Source organism: Hemiscyllium ocellatum, chromosome 37 (assembly GCF_020745735.1).
Source record: "Hemiscyllium ocellatum isolate sHemOce1 chromosome 37, sHemOce1.pat.X.cur, whole genome shotgun sequence".
NCBI lineage: Eukaryota > Metazoa > Chordata > Chondrichthyes > Orectolobiformes > Hemiscylliidae > Hemiscyllium > Hemiscyllium ocellatum.
In genome coordinates, this window is record NC_083437.1 from 32150020 (window position 1) to 32174042 (window position 24023).

A 24023-nucleotide genomic window follows, 5' to 3' on the forward strand; every position below is an offset into this window, starting at 1 on the left:
CTGCTGCACTTTTCCAGCAACACATTTTTCAGCTCTGATCTCCAGCATCTGCAGTCCTCACTTTCTCCTAGTAATCCAGAATCTGTCTACCTCTCTGCCTTGGAAGTATTGAAAGATTCTGTGTCCACTGCCTTTTGTCAAAGGAAATTCCACGGTTTCTCAAAGCAATGAATAATCTCTCATGTTTACTGCCCAGGCTAGTTTTTGACATGTCATTTAGTCAAGGTTTCATATTTGACTACTTCCCATGGAGCTGCATGATTCAGCAACTTCAGGAGAGAAGGAGAAACAAAACCTGGGGTGAAAATGAAATTTGCTAGCACGGCATTTTTGTTTTAAAAGCACACCAGGTGTATAAAAGTAAATGTTGAAGATTTTACAACTGCAGACGTTTATTTATTTAACCTATTTTTCTAATCAACCTGTTCAGAGATGTTATTTACAGACCACCTAGAGCAGGTGGGACTTTAATCTGGGTGTCCCTGTCCATGGATAAGATACTACCGTTGTCCTGCAAGAGATCCCTGACCTCACATATTTTTGATTTTTATAATATGTGAAACAGCTGAGTTCTTTAAATACATATTATAAAATAAATTGGTAAAAAGATGTTTATCAGCTATTTTTAAGTTTGACAAATTGATCCTGATTTCTGCCACACTACAGCCATGTTTAAAATAGAATGCCAAGTTAGATTTGGAATTAGAAACTTGATGAAGCTTGATTATAGAAAGACCATTTGAGGCTTGCTCAATTTAGACAGTTGCAGTGAGGATGAGAATTAAATAACTAAAGTCATCAGCTTTTGTTTTATTTTCATCAAAAAAAATGAAAATATGGAATGCATTCCCAAAATTCAGTTCGTCATGGAATCCCAGCCGTTAGAATGAACTTGATTTACGATGACTGAATAAGTCCAGTGATTCCATATCCATACCACTGTCTGTGTGAAAAGGTTGCCCCTTAAGTCCCTTTTATATCTTTCCCCTCTTACCCTGAACCTATGTCCTCCTAGTTTTGGACTCCCCTGCCTCAGATAAAATACTTTGTCTATTTAATATATTCATGCCCCTCATATCACTAAGTTATAGCTGCTCTCTGTTAAATTCAGTGGTTCCACCTGCACCAAGAAGCAAGAGCAACAATGCAACCATTTTATAAAACAGAATAAATGATCTATAGGAGGAAATTATCGGAGGAAGCACAAAGAGAATCTGGCTTTCCAAACGCTTAGAAATAGACATGGCCGGTGCAAGTGGTAGAAGCAAAATATGCTTGGAATTTGCCAGTCCCACCATGTGCCCCAACAATCAGGATTCCCATAATATCTCCTTGACTGCTGTCCTTACATAAATTAAATTATTTGGGGGCTATGTGCAGTTTGCGATGTGGTATATACAGCACAGCAAACTTTGTCCTGAATCTACAAGACAGTGCTGGTACAGTTATGACATGCATCCAAATTCTCCCTATCTGTGAAACCAAAAACTTGCGTAAGTCAAGTTTCCCTCGAGAAATAATGTGCTTTGATTTGCAACAATGTCTGCATCTGCCATTGTTTACGATGATCTCTGTAATGTAGATTTCCCTTTTCCCAGCAGCAGATTAAGTCCGATACCAAGCTAGAAACATCTCCAGACACGTAGCAGCAGTGATATCGGTGAGCAAGGTTGACAGCTAACCTTGCTCTCGGACTGCAAAACAATAAATTCCAAATGCTATTTTGTTTAATTTTAATTTATACTTTCAGGTAGCAAAATAAATTTTGATGTGTATAGATCAAGTACCAATAGTAACAAGCCAAATAAAATATGGAATTAATCAGAGTGAAGCTTTGGTATTCCACAAACCTAAAATGAGTTTCACAAGGTCAGTTTAGGTTTAGGAGTAATCATGAAGCTAATATAGTTTTAAAAAACTAATAGCACTTCATTCCGCAATATGTTATCTTTTTAAGGCCAATTTATAGCAAGGCTAGCAGCATAAAAATGAATGTTTTCCAATTATTTATTGCCTAAATTGAACCCAGGGATTGGACTGAGTGGAATCTGAGCAGCTCGTTCTCTGGAGGAGTACAGAATCGCTAACAAGTATTATAATCACTGAATCCCCTATTGTCAACACATTGGGGGTTGCCATTGACCAGAAACTAAACATGACCAGCATAAACATGTTATTACAGCAATTGGTCCTAGGTTTGAATTCTACAGCAAGTAATTCATTGACTCCACAAAGCACAAGTCAGGCGTCTGATCGAGTACTCTGCACTTGCTTGGGTAAATTCAACACTATCCAGGGCAAAGCCACTTAGTTGACTGGCACCCATCTACCACCTCAAACATTCACTCCCTCCACAACTGACACACAATGGCAGTGCTGAGTACTATGTGCAAGATTAGATTAGATTACTTACAGTGTGGAAACAGGCCCTTCGGCCCAACAAGTCCACACCGACCCGCCGAAGCGCAACCCACCCATATACCCCTTACCTAACACTACGGGCAATTTAGCATGGCCAATTCACCTGACCCGCACATCTTTGGACTGTGGGAGGAAACCGGAGCACCCGGAGGAAACCCACGCAGACACGGGGAGAACGTGCAAACTCACACAGTCAGTCGCCTGAGGTGGGAATTGAACCCGGGTCTCTGGCGTTGTGAGGCAGCAGTGCTAACCACTGTGCCACCATGCCGCCCTTGATGTATTGCAGCAAGTCATCAGGTCCACGTTCCAGACCTGCAATCTTTACTGACTGAAAGATCAAGTGCAGCAAATGCATAGGAACACTATTGCCTACAATTTTTCTCTAAGCTGTACACCAGACTGGTGATGTATTTGCACCAGATGGTCTGTTGTAGTTCAAAAAGAAACTCATTGCCAGGGACTTTGGTGTTGTGGGACAAATACTGTCGTAGCCTGTGACCTCTACATCCCACTTGAAAACAAAAATAAGTTCTACAGGATCTAATATTGTTTGGTAGTTTTTGCACCTTTCATCTATTTGTTCTTTGTTCCTTGATCCACTGATGTATTTGAACCTTGCATTGACATTTCTGCTGAGTGGTTATTCTTCAGGAATATTACTATCTATGGATGAGCATCATAACCAAGTTTGATGTTGTCTTTACCTAATGTCCAGAAATATACGTTTTTACATGGTGTTGCTAGGTCATTATTGAGCAGACAGTCTCGCCAGGTCTGCTTTTCTTTTGCTTTTCCAATTAGTCATAGAGATGTACAGCATGGAAACAGACCTGTCCATGCTGACCAGATATCCCAACCCAATCTAGTCCCACCTGCCAGCACTCGACCCATATCCCTCCAAACCCTTCCTATTCATATACCTATCCAGATGCCTTTTAAATGTTGCAATTGTACCAGCCTCCTCCACTTCCTCTGGCAGCTCATTCCATGCATGTACTGTCCTCTGCGTGGAAAAAGTTGCTCCTAAGATCTGTTTTATATCTTTTCCCTCTCAACCTAAACCCATGCCCTCCAGTTCTGGACTCCCCCACCCCAGGGAAAAGACTTTGTCTATTTATCCTAGTTTATTTGATTATAGCACCCTTTCTACTGTTCCAGTTAATTCTATCTACGAGATACCCGATTTCTTGAATGAATTGACTCATAACCATTTCTTTGCCTGATTAGCTATTTGGGAAGCTTTCATTCAAAGTAACTTCCTAAGTTCTCCCCGCCTATCCTTTATGATTTCGTGAACTTGCGTCAAATGATGAGCTTCAATGAGTGGTAACAAACTTCAGAAAAGGATTTGAACGTTGGCCTGATTTGACTTAAGAGAAATGATTGACACTACAAAATGTCTTGACAGGGGTGGACATGCATGGAGTTTTTATTTTTTCTTTAAAATTTGCTGCATTGTTTATCAAACTGTATGTTAAAGTGAGTAGTTAAATAGGTTCAAAGTTTGTGAGAAGATTTGTAGCTCGGGTGCTCGTTGTTGTGGTTCTGTTCGCTGAGCTGGAAATTTGTGTTGTAGATGTTTCGTCCCCTGTCTAGGTGACATCCTCAGTGCTTGGGAGCCTTCTGTGAAGCGCTTCTGTGTTGCTTCCTCCGGCATTTATAGTGGTTTGTCGCTGCCACTTCCGGTTGTCAGTTCCAGCTGTCCGCTGTAGTGGCCGGTATATTGGGTCCAGATTCGATGTGTTTGTTGATTAGAATCTGTGGATGAGTGCCATGCCGCTATCAACAAACACAAACAGTTAAATAGGTTGAGTGCTGTAAATTATGTGCTTCATGTAGTTCTTGTAGTTTCAGCTGTTGAGAAGAGGTTTATTGTTTTGTGTAGAAGTGTAGTCTGTAAACTGGAAGAATTAATTTCTGATATCAGGTTTCTATGCTTGCTGTGGTGACAAAATAATTAATGTTTATTTCTCTCAACAGCTGAGAATCACTGTCTGGTCATTGTGCACAAAATCAGTATCTTATATAAAGTATCCCAAGACCTGTCAGCATGGTAGGTGGATGAATATCTTCTTTTGAAGAATAATGTATGTTTGAATTGAGTGGAATTGAGAAGGACATGCTGTAAACCAGTTATCATTTCTGTTTATGTCTGCAATCTTTTGCCCTCATTAGTTTTGCTACTATTTGCAAAGTAGTTTCTGGTCCCATTTTGTTTTTTTTGGGGCCGAACAAAGGTCTTTGCTCAATGACAGTTGTTGAGAAAAACAATGAAACTTAATATTAATTGCCTCAGAATGCACTCAATCCTAATGGGTCACATCACAATAAATGGAATACTCTTAGGATTAACTTTTCTTCCCTTCTTTCAACTTTGATCCTAGAAGGCTGATTTTTTTTTTAGAAGGCTTCCGTCTGGGAGAAGAAGTTGAGTACAGGCCGAGGTGTACTTCTGAGACGCTGGTTAAGTGGTAGAATTGACGTGGCTGAGGTAGAGGCTGAGAGATTTTGGTTTTTAAAAGATAAGTTAGTAGAACGTATTTGTAAGGAGTTGTGTGCGCAATGATGTATTGCTTATATTACGGAAATCAGCCCAGTTAGTCTTTGCCAGCGTTAATGCTTCACAAAAGCCTCCTGCCACCCCTCTTAATCTACTGTTCCAGCATATTCCTTCTCTTAAGTGATTAGTTAGCTTCCTCTTAACGGCACTATGCTGTTCTCTTCTCATACTCCTTGTGGCATTTATTTACATTCTCTTTGCCATTCTTTGGATAAAGAGATTACTAATAAATTTCATTGTGATTGTCCTATAACTATGATCTCGAGGTTTGCACTGACCACAAGTGGAAACATGGTCACAGCGTCTTCCCAATCCAACCCTTTTATTAAGTATGTCCTCTCCATTTTGGCATCAAGCTTTTGAATCTGTTTTGCACTTTTGCCAGCTCTCTAACTGTTTTATAGTAAAGCGATCAGAACTGTGCTCGGCAATGGTCTGGTCTAACTAAAGATTTGTACAGGTTAAAAATAACTGTCTACTTTACAGTCCTATACCTGTAAAAGTGAATTGCAATGCTTGCTTTGCTGTTATAGTTAGTTAAGAGTTGGTTCTATTAGTTGGGATTGAAATCACATATTGGAGAGGGTGACTTTTTTTTTCTCCCTGAAATGTCAGTGAGCCAGTTATGTCTTTATGAAAACTTAGTACTTAGATCTACTGTTGACAGCATTTTCTTTCCAAATTTGTTTTAAGCTGAATTGAGTTGTCATAATGGGATTTTATTCTGTGGTCTCTGAACCAAGGCTATAATGAGGTTAGGAGCTGACTACTGATTTAAACATTGGAAAAAAAAGAGCGGAGTTCTAGAGGTCAGGTGAGAGTGACAGCTCTTGACGTCAAGGCCATACTCAACTGAGTGTGGCGTTAACGAACCCTGACAAGACTGGAACAGACACTTCAGTCCACCGGTCCATGCTGATCAGATATCTCAACCCAATCTAGTCCCCTGCCAGCACCTAGCCCATATCCTGCAAACCCTTCCTATTCATATACCCATCCATATGCCTTTTAAATGTTGCAATTGTACCAGCCTCCACCGCTTCCTCTGGCAGCTCATTCCATACAAGTATCACCCTCTGAAAAAGTTGCCCCTTAGGTCTCCTATGTCTTTCCCCTCTCACCCTAAACCTATGCCCTCCAGTTCTGAACTCCCCGACCCCAGGGAAAAGACCTTGTCTATTTATCCTATCCATGCCCCTCATGATTTTGTAAACCTCTATAAGGTCACCCCTCAGCCTCTGACGCTCCAGGGAAAACAACCCCAGCCTGTTCAGCGTCTCCCTATAGCTCATATCCTCTAACCCTGGCAACATCCTTGTAAATCTTTCCTGAACCCTTTCAAGTTTCACAACATCCTTCCGATAGGAAAGAAACTAGAATTGCACGTAATATTCCAACAGTGGTCTAACCAATGTTCTGTACAGCCGCAACATGACCTCCCAACTCCTGTACTCAATACTCTGACCAATAAAAGAAAGCATACCAAATGCTGCCTTCACTATCGTATCTGCCTGCGACTCCACTTTCAAGGAGTTATGAACCTGTACTCCAAGGTCTCTTTGTTCAGCAGCACTCCCGAGGACCTTACTATTAAATGTATAAATCCTGCTAAGATTTGCTTTCCCAAAATGCAGCACCTCACATTTGAGTTAAACTCCATCTGCCACTTCTCGGCCCATTGGCCCATCTGATCAAGATTCTGTTGAATTTGAGGTAGACCACTCCAGGCATAGCTTTACAAAAGGCTTTTGAATTGCTTTAATTTAACCACTTAATCTCCTGAAGTTTAGTTAAAGCATTGCTGATTTTGAATGCCTGTCCAAAGAGGAAAATGAACTCCTCACATTTTGAGCTGAACCTGAAGTATGTATTTAACTAATGTGAGGCTAGGGTTGTAGTTAGGATACTATATATGGCTTCAATGCAACTGAGCTAGAGAATCGAGAAATTGGACAAGATCCTTGGTGACCTCTGGCTAAAAAGTGGGAGACAACATAAGTGGACTTGCTTGTAATGTTCTCCATGTTTCAATAAATGGCTGACTTGGTAATTAATTGCCCATTAGGCAACTAACAGTACTGCATCAGCTATGTATTTTACACTTGTACTGGGAAAAATAAGATTTTATGAAATCTTAAAAGGGCAGCCAATCCACCAGTTCCTTGCAGATGGAACAATAAGCTAAAGTTGCCCCACATTGCTGATATATATTTTACAGTCATCAATTGAGTGAAATTTCAGGGTTGCCGTGCCTATGGAGATGTGCCTCATGCAGCGAGGAATGGAATGAAATTATAGAAGAAACAATTAAGTATCTGAATGTTTATTTTAGAAAATGTTTTCAAATGACAAAACTATTTCAATTGTAGGTAATTTTGTGTAGGATGGAATTCCCGGTGTACCCCACAGTAGTGCTTCTTTGTGTTCTCAGGGATGGATTTCACCAAAAATGGGCACTACATGGCGCTGGCAGAGAGACGAGACTGCAAGGATCATATCAGTATCTTTGTGTGCAGTGAGTGGCAGCTGCTGCGGGTAATTAAGCTTTCTACATTTTAAAAAAGACATACAATTCTACATCTACAGTGGTGTGACCCAGTATTGTGTGTGCTGTTCTGAAACCTTACTATTAAAATCGTGATTTATTTAAGGAACTTCAAAGTATGCAATACCCATGGAATGCTATTATCACTGCACTGCTGATATTCCAGACTTGAGAACATTTAAATGTACTCACTGAAGTGAAGGGTTTCCAACACGAATGGAATGAACTTTTACACCGACCTTCCCTTTTTTTTGTACTGGATACCTGTATAGAGCAGTTTGAGTTGCATACAAAAGTGGCTCTGTGGAGGCTAAAGCTTTTTTATATTTTACTCCTAGACTAATCAACGTCTGGGTGGCATAGTAGCTCAGTGGTTAGCACTATTGCCTTGTAGTGTCAGGGACCAGGGTTTGATTCCAGTCTCGGTGACTGTGGAGTCATTTCTGCATGGGTTTTCTCTGGGTGCTTTAGTTTCCTCTCCACAGTCCAAAGATGTACAGGTTAGTTTGATTGGCCATGCTACATTGTCCATGGTGTACAGGGATATGCAGGATAGTTGGATTAGCTATGCGAAGTATACGGTTATAGAATAGGGGGATGTTATGGATTCGATGGGCCAATGGCCTTCTTCCACACAGTAGACACTCTGATTCCTATTGCGTCAATGGGAAATACACAACAAAAAAATCTGGAATTGAACGGTGGTCTTAGTTTTTGGGGCAGCTCAGTGGCTAGCATTGCTGCCTCACAGCGTCAGGGACTTGGGTTGAATTCCACCCTTGGGCCATTGTTTGTCTGTGTGGAGTTTGCATGTTCTCCCTGTGTCTGCGTGGGTTTCCTCCGAGTGCTCCTGTTTCCTCCCACAAACCAAAGATGTGCAGGTTCGGTGAATGGGCCATACTAAATTGTCCATAGTATTCAGGGATGTGTAGGTTAGGAGCAGTAGTTAGGGTAAATATAGGGCAATGGGTCTGGTTGGGTTACTCTTTAGAGGGTCGGTGTGGACTTGTTGGGCCGAAGGGCCTGTTTCCACACAGTAGGGATTCTATTCTGTTCTAGTTCCTTCCCCAGTCATCTGGGCTGAACTATGAATCTCAATATTCCAGGAATGGTGCTGGGTTTGCGGAGAGGAGAAGTTTGTGTATGCCATTCATCTTAACTGGATTTCAACCCTGTCCCAGAATAAAGAAAGTGATTGCTTTAAACATCAACCCACTGCATCATACATGCAGAATTTTATTTGCAGTCCTATGAAGTGACTTATAGCACCTTTGTGTTGTAATCCCCAAAAACCTTGTTTATTTGTATTGTTACTATATGTTTATCATCATGCATTAGCTTTCTAGTAATCCTTTAAATGATCTGGAATACATTGCTATTTAGAAACAGATGTCAGCTTTTGTAAAATTTGATTTGGTCTTTCTTTCATGATCCTCTGCATAATTTGTTCAGCATTTTGAGACTGAGACCCAAGATCTGGCTGGTATCGAGTGGTCACCCAACAGCTGTGTGCTGGCAGTGTGGGATTCTTGTTTGGAGGTGAGTGGCTCTAAAGAGGGATAGTGCAGCTTTGAACGTAACTGTCTTTGTAAGTTAATTTTGTCTAAGCAAATTTTGAATTCAAGGTGTTTGATTGACCAGGCAAATTTTGATCATCATATCAAATGATAAATTCTGTGGCCCCTGGCAAAAGAGAAAAATTTGGAAGTTAAAATTTTGGGACAGCTAATGTGTGGAATACATTAAAAGTAGACTGGCTGCCGACAACTGGCGTAGTCCCAATCCCCTTAGAACAAAAAGGCTCTAAATCCAGAAAATGAAGCACATGATCTGTTGATGAATCACTCGAGTGCTGTGGAAGTGCTGCTGTACGGCAAGTGCCATCTTTTGACATATTTGAACCAAGGCTTCATTTACCTCCTCAGATGGATATAAATGGATGTCATGGCGTGATTTTAAAGATTCAAGTAGGGGAATTCTCCTGATGTCCTAGCCAACATTTGTCCCTCCATTGTCATTGTTTAATTACCAGAATTTGTTTCATTTTGCTGCTATTTGTAAGACTTTTGTGTATGCAAATTTGTTGCCACATTTTCTAATGTACACTAGTAACTATGTTTAATATGGGTGTTTGTAAAATGCTTTGGATGCCCCAAAGATATGAAAATGCTGCTCCATTGATGCAAGGTTTATTTTTCTTCTCACACGAAATCTGAGTGAAGGCCAAAGATTAGGAACGCAAGTGTAAAGGTTTCTCAAAGATTTCCCCATAAGGAAAATCTGAGCTGATCTTGTATTATTCTCGGTGTTCTATGGATGTCTGCACATTCTAAATAAACATTATTTTCTAGAATTATTGTTTATCCCCTCCTTTTCCCTCAATCCTGAGTTAGCTTTTTTGTTTCTTCCAGTATAAAATTCTCCTTTATTCGCTGGATGGACGTCTACTGTCCACCTACAGTGCATATGAGTGGTCTCTAGGTGTGAAATCTGTTGCCTGGAGTCCAAGCAGCCAACTTTTAGCCATTGGGAGTTATGACGAAAAGGTAAGAGATGAGACCTGACTCAGTGAAACAAACTGTGAAACCTGGACAGGAATCAATTAAAACTATTAACAAAAAAATGTTTAGGAATCTTTCAGGAAAAGCTAAACAAAAAAACAACTAATTTATATAACAACATTAATGCAGGAACATGTTCAATGTGCTTCACAGGAATGGAAGAGGTTACTTGGGGAACTAACTACTTTTCTCTTATTCTATTTTCTGTTTTCTTGAGCAGTATGTTCAGGAACCACCTGAGGATTGGGCTATTCATAGATCTAATATTATGCAATGGAAAAAAAGCTACTTAATATTTTTATAAAGGTGATTTAGGAAAGCAGTGATCATAGTATTTTACATTATTGTAAGTTTGAAAGTGAAATGGTTCAATGAGAAACTAGCATCTTCAATCTAAACAAAGGAAACTATGAAGGTATGAGGAGAAAATTGGTTATAGTGGATTGGGAAACTTTGAACAAAGGTGTGACAGTAGACAGGCAATGGCTAACATTTAAATAACTCATGCATAGTTTACAACAAAAAAAAGTCCTTCAACCATGGTTAATGGAAGAAATTAAGGATTGTATTACAGCAAAAGAAGAGGTCTAAAGTAGCCAAAAGAAGCTTGAGTCTGAAGATAGGGAGTATTTTAGAATTCTGCAGAGGACCAAGGAAAAGATTAAGAAAGGAAAAATAGAATGTGCCCGTAAACCAGCAAGAAACATGAAAATTAAATGTCAAGATTTCTACAAGTATGTACAAAGGAAAGGAAAAGATCAGCAAAATCAAATGTGAGGGTCTGATACAAGCAGAGTTGAGAGAACCTATAGTGGGGAACTGGTAGACAAACTAAACACGTTCTTTACTTTGTTGCGGAGGAAAATACTAAATACCTCCAGGAATAATGACGAGTCTAAGGAATGTGTGCAAGCAATGAACTGACGTTATCAACGTAATAAAAAGCATTAGAGAGATTAATGGGACATTAAGTAGATATATCTGTCAGGACCTGATTTGTCTACGTCTGCATGTCCATATGAAATAAGTGGCTGTAGATGTATTGGGTGTTCATATATCAAAGTTCTGTAGGCTCCGAAATGTTCTTTACAGATTGAGAAGGTAACAAATGTAAGCCCATTATTTAAGAAAGGAAAAATTGAAAATAGGGAATATTAGACTCTTAATCTGATATTATTCATAAGGGAAAGTGCTTGTGAAGGATGTGATAAAAGGACATTGGAAAATAAGGAAAGGATCAGGCAGTGTCAAAGGGTTTATGAAAGGGACATCAAGTTCAACAAACCTATTGGAGTCTTTAGATGGTGTAATCAGTACAAAATGTAAGGGAGAATCTGTGGATGTGGCAGCTGTAGATTTTGCAGAAGGCTTTTGATATGTTCCACGTGAGGAGAAGAAATATATTAGCACAGGATTGTGGGGAATGTACCTGCAGAGACCAAGAACTGCTGAGCAGACAGGAAATACAATAGGAATAGAAGAGTCATTTTTAGGTTGATAAGCTATGAGTAATGGATAAACAAAAGCCATAATCAGAAATTGCTGGAAACACTCAGCAGGTCTGGCAGCAGCTGTGGAGAGAAAGCAAAGTTAATGTTTGGTGGGGGAAGGTGGTGGAATTGCAGATGGAGATGGAGCCCAGAGAAAGAACAACAGTTAAGCAGAAAAATAAATTGGTAAGTCAGTCTGGGAGAATGAGTAACAGCTAATGGGGATAGTTAGTGACTGGCAATAGGTTGTCCTATTGGTGTGGTATATAGAATTGGGGTAAGAACATGAGAGAAGGTGCTCGGGGCCCTAAAATTTTTGAACTCAGTATTGATTCCAGATGATCGCAGGATTCCCAAGCAGAAAGTGAAGTGTTGTTCTTCCAGCTTGTGGTGAGCTTGACTGGAGTACAGTAGTCAGATTGAGACAGATGTTGGCCAAGGAACATGTTGGTGAGTTGAAATAGCAGGCTCAGGGTAACGTTTGTAGACAGAACATGTGTTCTGCAAAGTGGTTGCCTAGTCTGCACTTTATCTCCCCGATGTGGAGGAGACCCTATTATAAACAGCAAATATAGTAGATTGAGTAGATTATAGTAGCTGCTTCATATGGCAGGTGTGTTTGGGGCCTTGGATAGTGAGGAGGGAGGAAGTAAATGTTACACCTCCATTTGCATGGTAATGTGTCATGGCAGTGTAGGAAGATGTTGGCAGTGGTAGAATAATGGATCACAGTGTCCTGGAAGGAACTGTCCCTGTGGAAGGCTGAAAAGGGAGTATAAAGGAATTTGTCAGGTAGTGGAACATAGCGATAATGCTAGAGCCCCAGCTGTTCACAATCCATACTAATGAATTGATTGGGAATCAAATGTAATATTTACAAGTTTGGTGATGAGAGAGAGTTCAGTGGGACTGAGATTTGAGGACAACGCAAAGATGCTTCAAGGGGATTTGTAAAGGTTAAATGGGTGAACAAAAGTTGAGCAGACGGAATACAATATGGTGAAATAAGAGGTCATCCACTTTGATAGGAAAAACAATATTTCTTGGAGGATTTAGTGTTGAACTTCAAAGGAACTTGTGTGACCTTGTTCGTGACTCACTGAAAGTTAATATGCAGGTACAATAAACAATTAAGAAGGAACGTGATAATGTAGGTATTTACTAAAAGAGGATTTGAGTATTGGAGTAAAGATGTCAACTGTATGCAATGCTGGTGAGACTACGTTTGGAGTATTTTGTGCATTTCTGATCTCCTTACCTAGGAAAAGGTATAGCTGCAGACATTGTTCCCTCTAATGTTCTTCCCGGCTGCAAAGGACTCAGGTCCATGACTAGCAGTAACACCTGGAACCGAAGTCAGTGCCACGATCGGCATGCTGACACTGCCTTGCACAGAACCTTTGAGCAGGTTCAGGAGAGCTAATTACAAGTAGTCCCCACTTACAAATGTTCAACTTATGAATTCTTGTATTTACAAAAGAGATCTGACATAACCCATTATAGGAATCTGTGATGAGAACATTGTCATACTTATAACTTAGTAATGTACTCAGGAGCAGAACATGTTTGTAACATGGAGACTGCCTATGTATGAAATACAGGTATGCTGCGTGTTTGAAAACTTTTTTACTAAAGGCATTGTCATATGACAAAAAGCTCTGCTCAGGCCCCTTTTTTTTAAAAAAGAAAACCTCATTATCTAAAGTTACAGCAAGTTGCTTGGGACAGTATGCTGTCAGTGTACCACAGTTGTGCACTACATGTACTAGAACTATGCAAGCTTAGGTGTCTGAACAATGAAAATTTGTGTCCTAACTATAATTGATCTCATTATGCAAACAAATTTGAAATTGCAGAAATTGTTTATCCACTAAGATCACTTAGAGTCTGGTTGAGAGAGGATCTGGTTTCTTGGTCTTGTCAAAACAGGAATTGCAGGATATTCTGAAGTGCCAATACTTTCTGATTTTGGTTTGAACCTGAAATTTTGCTGGCTAAAATCTGCTCTAACACACTGACTTCAACGATATAAATTTTTGTATATTTTACAATTTGATCAATTCACTTACTGCAGTAAAGGACTGTAGACTTTTCCCAAATATCTGTTTTACCTTTATCTGTAAAACTGTCCATGAGCTCCAGTTGCCTGCCACTTTAACACACACCCCCATGCTCCCTGGCGAACATTTGTCTCTGACTTGCTGCAGTGCTTTTTAAAGTCACCTGGATCACTGATGAGGTAAACTTGGAATTTTGAAAATAGTGTACTAGAAGGCACGGTGGCTCACAGCGCCAGGGACTCTAGTTTGATTCCCGCCTCAGGCAACTTGTCTGTGTAGAGTTTGCACATTCTCACCATGTCTGCGTGGGTTTCCTCCACAGTCCAAAGATGTTTAGGTCAGGTGAACTGGCCATGCGAAATTGCCCATTGTGTTAGGTGCATTAATCAGGGGTAAATAGAGGGTATGGGGAATGGGTCTGGGTGGGTTACTCTTAGGAGGGTCGGTGTGGACTTGTTGGGCCAAATGGCCTGTTTCCATACTTTAGGGAATCTAATCTAATCTAATGAAGTATGAGCCCAGTTGCAGGAAACTTGAATGCATCACTTTCTGTCAGTGGCGCAGTTGCACAACCCAGATTGTGTTATTCTGCCTAAAATGATTTTTCACTGGTTTGACTCAATGCCAATTTTGGCTCTTTAATATCATTCTTGATTGCAATTTCAGAAGATGGTTTGTTCAATTTCCGTGTTATGGCGAGTGCAAAAAAAAATCAAGGTACTATGATTTGGATGAGACGTTCGACCAAGGCCCTATCTTGCCTCTCAGGTGGACATCAAAGTTTGCAAGCATCCTTTCAAGAAGGGCAGGGGATTTATCCCCTGTATCCTGACTAATATTTATCCCTGAACCAAAGTCACAAATATATTACTTGCTCATTATCGCATTGCTATGTGCGAAAGCCTGCTGTGTGAAAATTGGTTTCCGTGTTTCCTACTGAAGTTTAGAAAGGTGCTGGAGATATCCTGTGGGCATAAAAGACTCTATGAATGTATGTTTACTCTTCTGAGTTTCTGCTTTTCTTTGCAGTTAAATTTAGTGATTTTTCCAAATATATGTTTGAGCTATTTGCAATCATGTACACCTCTGTAAAATTGCCTCTAGGTTTTCAGTGTTGAAAGAGGATTTTACTTCACTTACTGTAATAAGATAAAGCAGGTTGACTTTTTCCACACATCTGTTTTACCTTAGTCAGTAAAAATATCCCTGAGCTCCCAGTTGCCTGCCACTTCAACATATCACCGTGCTCCCTGTCCAATGTTTCTGTCTCGAGCTCATTGTAGTGCTCCAGTGAGACTTTGTGCAAGCTAGATGAACAGCATCTCATTTTGCACTTGGGGACCCTGCAGCCATCAGGACTCAATTATCAAGTTCAATAATGTTCGAGCGTTATCACCACCCATGTCCTTTACCCACTCCCACATCCCAGGCCTGTCATGACATGGACTGCTTTCAGCACAGCCAACCTATTTTCGCCTACTCATTGTCCCCATTATCAGCTTTCTTCTTTCTCTGGCTTGTTAGCAACCATCTTTTGTCTGCCTAACTTTTAAGCAAACATTTAGCAATTTCTGGGTGTGTTTCTATTTTACCTTGACTGGTTTTTAAAAGAAATTGGATAAATTCACTGAAGTATGGTAAACGTGATTGAAATTAGATGTACAAAGTTGAATTCAACCACTTGCAAGGGTTCAAAAAAGTATGTATTTGCAATTACAAAATGGCACCATGTGGAGATATTCTGTCAAAATAGCAAGGGTTTTTTTTAAGGAGTGCATCTTTTTAATTTTGAACAACTAAAAACAAATTTGAACAATATCTGAAAGAAAAGTTAACTGCAAACCTGAAATCGCATTGAAAAACATCACATTTTCTTCCAGGTACTCTAACTTTTGGTTTTAATTCAAATTTACTTCTTAGCCATATTGTAATCAGTTGTTTGATGCAACTCTTAATGATCTTGGGATACAGTTCTGGAAAATTTACTGTCACTGTTAAATCTTGCTCTAGACATGCTATTTTTTTTAGTGGTGAAAGCCTTTTGTTTGTGTGTTTGGGATATTTGTGGGATATTTTAAGTGACATATTTTGGAGTAAAATTGAAACAATCTAAACATTTAACTAGGTAAGAATGCTCAACCATGTGACATGGGGGAAGCTTGCGGAATTGGAACATCTCCCAACCATCAGAAATCCGAAAAGTGTAAGTAGGAATAATCCTTTTCAAGGGGACGTGAAATTGGTTGAAGGCAGGGTTTGCCTTATCTACCTTTTGGTTTAAATGTATACAGTACAACCTTGATTATCCGATGTGTGGGGAGTATTTTATTGGATAACCGATCGCTCAGATAACTGATCTGATTGTAAACAAGTGGTAATTTCAGTGCCTGTTTTCGAACATGTCTTGGTAATACGGCAATGTATGCCACAATGCCATTTAATGGATAACTGAATGCTGAGTTGCCTAATGCTGTTTATACGGGACCTTGAGATCTTGTTCAGGTAATCTGAAATTTGGATAAATGATGTTTGGATAATCGAGGTTGTATTGTATTTTGTATGTACATGAAGGCTTGAGTGCACATTCTGGGGAGACTGTCTTGGGGATCGGGGTGTGGGGTGGCTGAAGGAATCTGTCATAAATGGATTTGAGATTTTCTTGCTCGTTACTTCCGTCTCTGTTTCATATGGCCTCTGGCCTCAACAGTGTCACCTTTCCCTGATACCGTATCTACAACCAGCAGCCTTGCTCATGGCTACCACTTATTTTTGGCACTCCTCCAATTACAGTTTGTTTCCCTTCTGTGTTTGCTGATAGGCTCATACCTCCCCCCCCCCCCCCCCAACCAATGATTAGAAGTGCAGCTGTCAACTTCTGGCCTTTTCCTCATGGAAATTACTTTTTTCTGGTCACCCCTGTGATTGAAGTTTCCTGGCATTTTGGAAACTTTCAGGGTGAAATCACCTGCCACCCCTCTGTATTGTGCAATGCTCAAAATACAATCCAAAGAAGTGCAGAGATTTCTCCTGTTTTTTGTTTGGACCAAACTTCATTCTGTAGTCAGTACCAGTGAGGAATGATATTTAATCATCTTATTGTTTGTAATGTTGATGGTGTAATATGATTGCATTTGTTTATATACATTGAGCTAAACATTAATTATGAACTGCTGAAAGGTATTATTTTACCTCACTGACATTTTTTGTAACTTCTGATTCATGTTAGATTGATTTTAATATCTTCTGAGCCCCCTCATGGTGAGGGTTTAGGAGAGACTACATTGATTAGAGAGTCCAGAGAGGGAAGTGGAAGGGGCAATGTGAGGTGGCAAGTAGAAAGAACTGGAATTTTTTTGGCCAGATGAGGTATCCGCTTTTACACAGTCACTTATTACTCAGTATGTGCGGTGTATTTTATTGCTTTGTACAGTGATTGGCTAAAGAAGTCCAACATGAGAGATCTACAAACGTTACAGAACGACTAACCATTCCCTTCTGTCTACAGGTTATCTATAAGGAAGTAGAAAACCGCCAACGTCAGAATGGTGATGATTTGTCTTTTCCTCCAATTCTAACAGACAAAAGTTCTTTATTTAGTTCAGAGAGTAAATGTAAGTACATGTTGTTCTACTTTAATGCACGCTTTGTTAACGCAAATTCGCTGTCACGTGATTAATGAATTAGGGACATTGTTTCTAAAGTGTGAACTTTTAGAACTGGTGTTAGCTGTAATGCATTTACATTACCAACACTAAGTGCTGTTTCTAAAGTGTGATTTTTTTTCTCTCTAAAGTGCATTGTTGCACAAGAATGCAACAAGCGCATAATAGAAGAACTACCTATATTGAAGGGAAGGGATGCAACAACCTGTTTATATTTCATTGCCTTATGACAGAGGGAGGATGAGCCCCTTACCCATTAAACAAATGGCTTTGAGCTGATGTAATTTGTCTTTTTAGAGATTTTGAGAAAAAAAAAGCTGCTGCTCTAGATAGCAGCTGCTTTACAGTTCCTCTCCAAAAAGAAAGTAGCAGAACTTCACTGTTCCTGTCTCTCGTTGGCCATATTTCTGATCAGGGCTGTCAGAATTAGAACCACCTTCTCATATTAATCTTTCCTTGTCCCTTTCATGAAGTTTTCTGCTCTGGTATCATAGCATCTGGTCATACTCCCTCCTGGTTTTTTTTTTCTTCATGATTAGCTTCTGATTGCAATCCAGTACACTTTGTACAAATGATCCCTCTGGGGTCCATATTATTCTTCTTTTGTCCACTGACACGATTCTTTCAGGACTGTTTTTGGCTGTCGTGGTCTTATGCCTCCTTTGATGTATTTTCCACCTAGGCATCCTGCTATGAGTCTCAACACCTCACTGGTGCAGGCTTTCTTCTTTTTTCTCTACCTAGACTTCATGCTGTGGGGGTCAACCATCCTCAGTGCAGACCAGGCCTGCTGAACATAGCACAACTCCCTTCGCCCTCTTAGTTCTTCTCATACTGCAACTTATAGCTGGGATTGACTTTGGAGGGTTCGCCTTCTGCTTTCAGGTTGGTAATGTTAAACAGACTCATGATTAGGATCCACATTGTTGGATAATGGACTGGTATAGTACCCTGTTTGCAGCACCAGCTTTTGGGGAGAGATGTCAAAGAAGAGTCTCCAGTTCTGTGTTCAGACCTCTTTTTACCACGTGTGGGAGAAGCCAGCCTGCTCAGAATCTGGCTTTCACATGGGGACCAGTTGCCATCTTAAATTCAGTTTAGATTGGAGGAGAGGTCAGTGACACTCTGGCTTCCTCTGTTGAATATAGTATTTTTATACATTTCACATTACAATAATTACATGCAACATTGTCATTGTTCCATTTTTCCCTAATCTATACATCCAGTCATGTAAAACACTTGATCAATGATGGACAGCCCTGGATTCCCCATGATCTTCTGATGTTTACCAGACATCGTTATCATCACTCTTTGGAATATTACAACATATCCCATAATTTGCATTCCAGTGTTAACAGCTATACTCTCTCAAACATTTGCCAGACTTGCTTATCTCTAAGGACTCACGTATTCCTTGCAATCCTTCTCAAATTCTGTTACTCTTCTTATATTTCCTATCCTAATCACAGGAGATACAAAAAGATGCTAATTCCTATTAATTACTACAGCATTCATTATATCAGTTCTTGTATAAAGCTATGTATGTGTGTGTGTGTGTATATACACACACACATACACGTACACATATACATACATACATACACACACATAATGTTAGAATTCTTTAGCTACTGAGTTGTGAGCAGCTTCTGCCCACCTGATCTTGGAAGATCTGGTAAACACTAGCCCTCTGCCTTCAGCTGCAACTGAAACTCAAATTCACATTCCTTTTATAAGTCTGTTTTAAACAGAAGATTGCTTTGAAGTTGAAACTTATTGACACTAAATATTTATACACTAACTTTTTTAACTTAATGAGGTGACATCTATTCAAATTCCATTAATAAGACTGAAACTCCAATCACTTTCACCACTCAATTAGTTTGTCTAAACTCCTAAGGTTTTACAGAGAATCTAATTCTCCTTTTACCTTATCATTTGTCTTTGATTATTATAGGATCATATATTCTTTCTAAACTACAAACTTCAGGTTGTTTATCAGATTGCCTCTTACAGACATGTACAGCTGCCTGTATGTATGTAATTCCCAATATATGAATTTGTAAGAATCTTTTATTCTGCAAGGACTCTCAAAGCTACCATTATCCTAACTTATGATCCCATTTTAATTCTGAACTCAGCAAGCCAATTCTGTAATTGCAGCTAAAAGTCGTCTCCACCATATTTATGCTAACTAAAGTTTCATGAGCAGCTATCTTGTGCTACCTCTAGCCGTGGGTTGCCCCAATGAGTTTTCATGTAAGAAGACATAACAGTTCACAATACAGAACTGGAGTGAAACATAAAGATGTGATTATACAAGGAAGCTTTCTCCAGATTTTAACCACTGCAAAGCACAAGAATAAATGAGACTTTGTTTTGCTATGTGTTATAAGATCATTCCAACTGTGTTCTAACCTTGAATTACTTGTTTATACTGCTTTTGTATAACAAATTTCTGTTTTATTGTACAGAAGATGTTCAGCCTTGTGTCTATATTGTTGAATGGTCACCACATTTAAATTTTTAAAATAAGATCTGTCAAGCCAGGATTCTTTCTGGGGTCTAATTTGTTCAGTATTACCTTCAGCTACAATCATAACCGTAACAAAATAGTGATGTGTATCATGATGTAACAGTGTCATGAATTTGAGAAGAAAGACTGAATGATCTGTAAAGAAATGCACTGTACTAAAAATATGGAAGGCAATATTGTGTAAATGAAGGAGTTTTAAATAAGCACACTAGATTCATTCATAGGTGTAGGGAAACCTTCTCCATGCAGAAATGGCCAAGCTACCCAAAGAGAGATTTGGATGGTATTTAAAGTAGAACTATACTACAATTGGCAATAAACACTTAAGTTCTGAACAAGTGGCTTTGAGCTTGAAGCATTAACTGTTTGCTTCTCTACAGATGCTGTCAGACTTGCTGAGATTCTCCAGCAGTTTGGTTTTATTTCTGATTTAACCATCCACAATATCTCGCTATTTTAACAGCGCGCACACAGCACATGTTCTATGCTCCCAATGCTTAATCTGTCATATTGATCAAGGGGTTTGCATATTCAAAATTGCAGCTGAGCTAATCTGTGAGCCACTTGAATGCCATTATTCTGCAGTTGGCCAGCTACATCATTGAGAAGACCGAAGCAGGAAATTAGCAACCTGTAGTACATTTCCTGAGTTTGCTATCAGAGTTTACTATCTGAGGTTGCACCTCAAGTAAATGAACATTTTTACAACCATATTGCCAGTGACTGAAAGTTAAATGATCTGTGATTTCAGCAGAACTGGTGATATTCATTTTATTTCCAGCTAAAACCAAAAAGAAAGTGACTGTAAATGGCTGTACCTTAATGCAAGTGCAGAAAGCAGCCAATTCTATACCTTATTCCTAGTGGAAATGAATTACATTCTGCCTTAAATTATTACTGTTCTTCTTCAGTCAAGAACATTTCAATATTTTTAAAAGTGTACATTCAGCAGCCTCCATTTAACAACTGAACGATTTAAAAGAATTCCTATTCTAATGCCTTTTAAAGATCACAGTACAAAGGATGGAGTTTTTAAGTAGTTTTTGTTGGGGTACTATAACTTTTAGCATGTTGTCTTTATTGATTCATCTTTCTGTTTCAGATGAGATTTGCCAGCCTCCAGTTGAGCTGCTTGTCGTAAAGCCTGATGCAGATCGAGCAAATCCTAAATTGGGTGTTGGGATGTTGGCCTTCAGTCCTGACAATCGTTTCTTGGCAACCAGAAATGGTATATTAATCTGACCAATATGGTGGGTTAAAGGATAAGCTGGTACAGGTTTCCCCATCTGTCCGAAAGTAGGGTGTTGCTGTGAAACCTTTCATGAGCCAAAATAGCAAAAAGCGAAGAAGCATTAATTTATATGTGAGAAATTTCACCTCTTCTAGTAAAATCAAAAATCCTCTTCTGTTTTCTTTTGGTTCATGAAAACAGGTACTCATATAAGTCTTTTGTAAAAGCAAATTTTCGAAAAAGGTGCGGGATACCTGTAGCTCATTGATGTTTGGACCTCAGTCCACAATGTGGATTGTTTGAGTTTGAGTTACTTTCTAGATTAGATTTTGATTAGTTCTGTTATTGCAGGCAAGATGATATGAACCATACCAAGGAAGTTAAAAATCACACAACAGGTTACATTTCAATAGGTTTATTTAGAAGCACTTGCTTTCAGAGTGCTGCTGTGATGCCACCTTTTTTTTATATAAAACCTTAAGGAGGTCTGGGATTTACATATTAATGAACCGAAACCTGCAACCCATTCCAAAAGATCAAAGCTTTATCAGCAATCTAGGTTTGTTCAATGTATCATTTCAGTTGCATGACACTGTTATCTTTTGCTTTAAATTCTGTCTCTTATGGTCCTGCTTTTCAGCTAACTGATAAAGGAGCAGTGCTCCAAAAGCTACTGCTTCCAAATAAACCTGTTGGACTATAACCTTGTGGTGTGTGATTTTTAACTTTTGTCCCCCCCAGTCTAACACCAGCTTCTCCATACTAAGGAACTAATACATGAAATGGTAATGTGATGAAGGTGAGCACTGGGATCAGCGAGCTAAATGTTTAAGATTTAGCATCCCTGAGGGAGTCAGGTGGAGGGCAGGCACCTCCTTAGAAAGGCTAACAGAATCATCCTTGGGCTATTTTACTGTGCCTCCTTTTATTTCAGTGTTTGTTACTGTGCTTGAAATTTCATGTACAGAGTTTGATGTCTGCCAGTTTCGTTGATAAGATCAATATAGTTCATTTTCAATGTATTTTTTCAGGCTAGTCTCTTGTTCCTCTGTGCTGCACTTCTTTGGTAGGTGTGAATTTGGAACACTAAGTGTCATGTTTCCTATGACAGACATTCATAGTAAACATATAACAGAAATACATCTCTTCTCCTTTTTATCATCACACCACATTCACGAGAAAAGATGCTTTCTGAAGATTTTGTGAACTACTGATAACATATTAAACATTTGCTTTCCACTTTGTGTAATGAGCTCAGCACAATCTGTTATTGATGTCAAAACTATTTCAACTAACAAGTTTGGTTGAATTTTTTTTGCAAAGCTTGGGCTGCTCTTTAAGGGGCAAGTAAAAAATAGAGTTGCCATTACAGTGGCACTTAGCTCTAGCCGCTCCCATAACTGTCCCCTGTGACCACATCCAGTATACTAATCATTAATATGGGGACTTTTGGTGTTTACTTTCTCTCCAAATCCATGTGGTGTTTCCTGATGTTTCTTGGAGTTATGAAATCCTAAAGAATGGAAAGGAATTTAATTTGCTGAATAAGAAACACCATTCTGTTATCACACTTTCTTCTCTCTTTCAGATAATATGCCAAACACAGTATGGATATGGGATGTTCAAAAGTTGAAGCAGTATGTAGTTTTGGAACAACTGTCTGCAGTGAAATCCTTCCAGTGGGATCCATGCAGGGCCCGTCTTGCTATCTGTACGGGCAGCAATAAAGTGTACCTTTGGTCTCCAGCCGGGTGCTTGACTGTGCAAATTCCAGCTGAAGGTAAGGTGAAGAAAACTAAGGGTTAATAACTTGAGGATTGCAGTTCATATTTTCCTAACTGCTGGTCAGAAATAACTGGTTTTTGTGAAGAATTTAAGTTGCAGTTCTGCTTTCTGACTTCTAATGTCTGAATTCCATTGTCCTTTTCTGCAGGTAGTTTCCAAGTTTTGTCATTGCACTGGCATCCCAATGGAGAGTCTATAATGCTACTGAGTAAAGATCAAATGTGTGTTTGTTATTTAGATACTGCAGATGAAAGTTAAACATATTACCTACCTCTAGAGTTTGAGGGATCAAGTACGCCAGTGTCTGACTGTAATATGAAAGATACAACCACTATTCATTCCTGTTGATGATAAGCAAGCATTGTAGGCCAACTGCAGCAATATCAAATACTGAAGTGCTTTTCCTATCGTATAGAAATGTGAAAACGAATTTGAAAAATTTTACTTTCACAGTCATTAAGTGGAACAATTCAGTAACAAAATCAATTTTACAAAAATGTGCTCAGGTTTTATTCTATAGAATTTTTTTATTGATTCTTTATTGAAGTACTCTGTTTTTGGAAATATTTTAATACTCCTGTCTGTTCAGTTCCTTGTAATTGATCCACGCTTCCTACAATTAAGATACATCTGAGAAATTACTTTTGGAAAAGTGTCCAGCCACCCATGTTTTGAGCTAGAGGGATAGAACCAGAGGTAGTTTACAAAAATATTTGAAGTTCTATATATAGTTGCCTCTAAATTTTGCTGTGTTCAACATCTTGACATGCAATTAAGTGAAGATTTTTAAAAGTTCTCAAACACCTCTTCAAAAGTATTTCATTAGTCATACTTTGGAACGTCGCATACAAATGGCAGGCATTGTATGAATGTGTTACTTAAGATGACATGATTCCAGGAGTATTATTTGAAGTTTCATATAATTTTATCAAAATCTAAGAGGTAATTATTATTTTTTTCTGTTGCTGCTCTGTGCATTTGTTTGCACAAAATCTGTGGCTATCCAACACTTAACAGTGGAAAATTCTATTAGCAACATCATTGGATCTGTTGCTGTGAAATTTTATAATGTTAATTGCACAATTAATTTGTTTATTATTGCAAAAACATTGACACTATGGATCATGATTTTCTTTGATCCACGTAATCTTTAAAATTTATGCCTTAAA

General features: G+C 39.0%; 2 protein-coding genes across 2 annotated transcripts in view; one reads left to right on the forward strand and one right to left on the reverse strand.

The window, feature by feature from the left end:
• Positions 1-23970, forward strand: part of wrap73 (WD repeat containing, antisense to TP73) — a 36734-nt gene extending 12764 nt beyond the window's left edge. The window contains exons 4-12 of the mRNA XM_060851801.1: positions 4405-4477; positions 7416-7519; positions 8982-9068; positions 9941-10075; positions 15766-15843; positions 17146-17251; positions 20941-21066; positions 22658-22849; positions 23003-23970. Coding sequence (XP_060707784.1) covers positions 4405-4477; positions 7416-7519; positions 8982-9068; positions 9941-10075; positions 15766-15843; positions 17146-17251; positions 20941-21066; positions 22658-22849; positions 23003-23112 — 1011 coding nt within the window. The 3' untranslated portion in view covers positions 23113-23970. The remainder of the gene's footprint in view (positions 1-4404; positions 4478-7415; positions 7520-8981; positions 9069-9940; positions 10076-15765; positions 15844-17145; positions 17252-20940; positions 21067-22657; positions 22850-23002) is intronic.
• Positions 3871-24023, reverse strand: part of tprg1l (tumor protein p63 regulated 1-like) — a 34834-nt gene continuing 14681 nt past the window's right edge. The window contains exon 5 of the mRNA XM_060851803.1: positions 3871-4203. Within this exon, the coding sequence (XP_060707786.1) occupies positions 4114-4203 (90 nt within the window). The 3' untranslated portion in view covers positions 3871-4113. The remainder of the gene's footprint in view (positions 4204-24023) is intronic.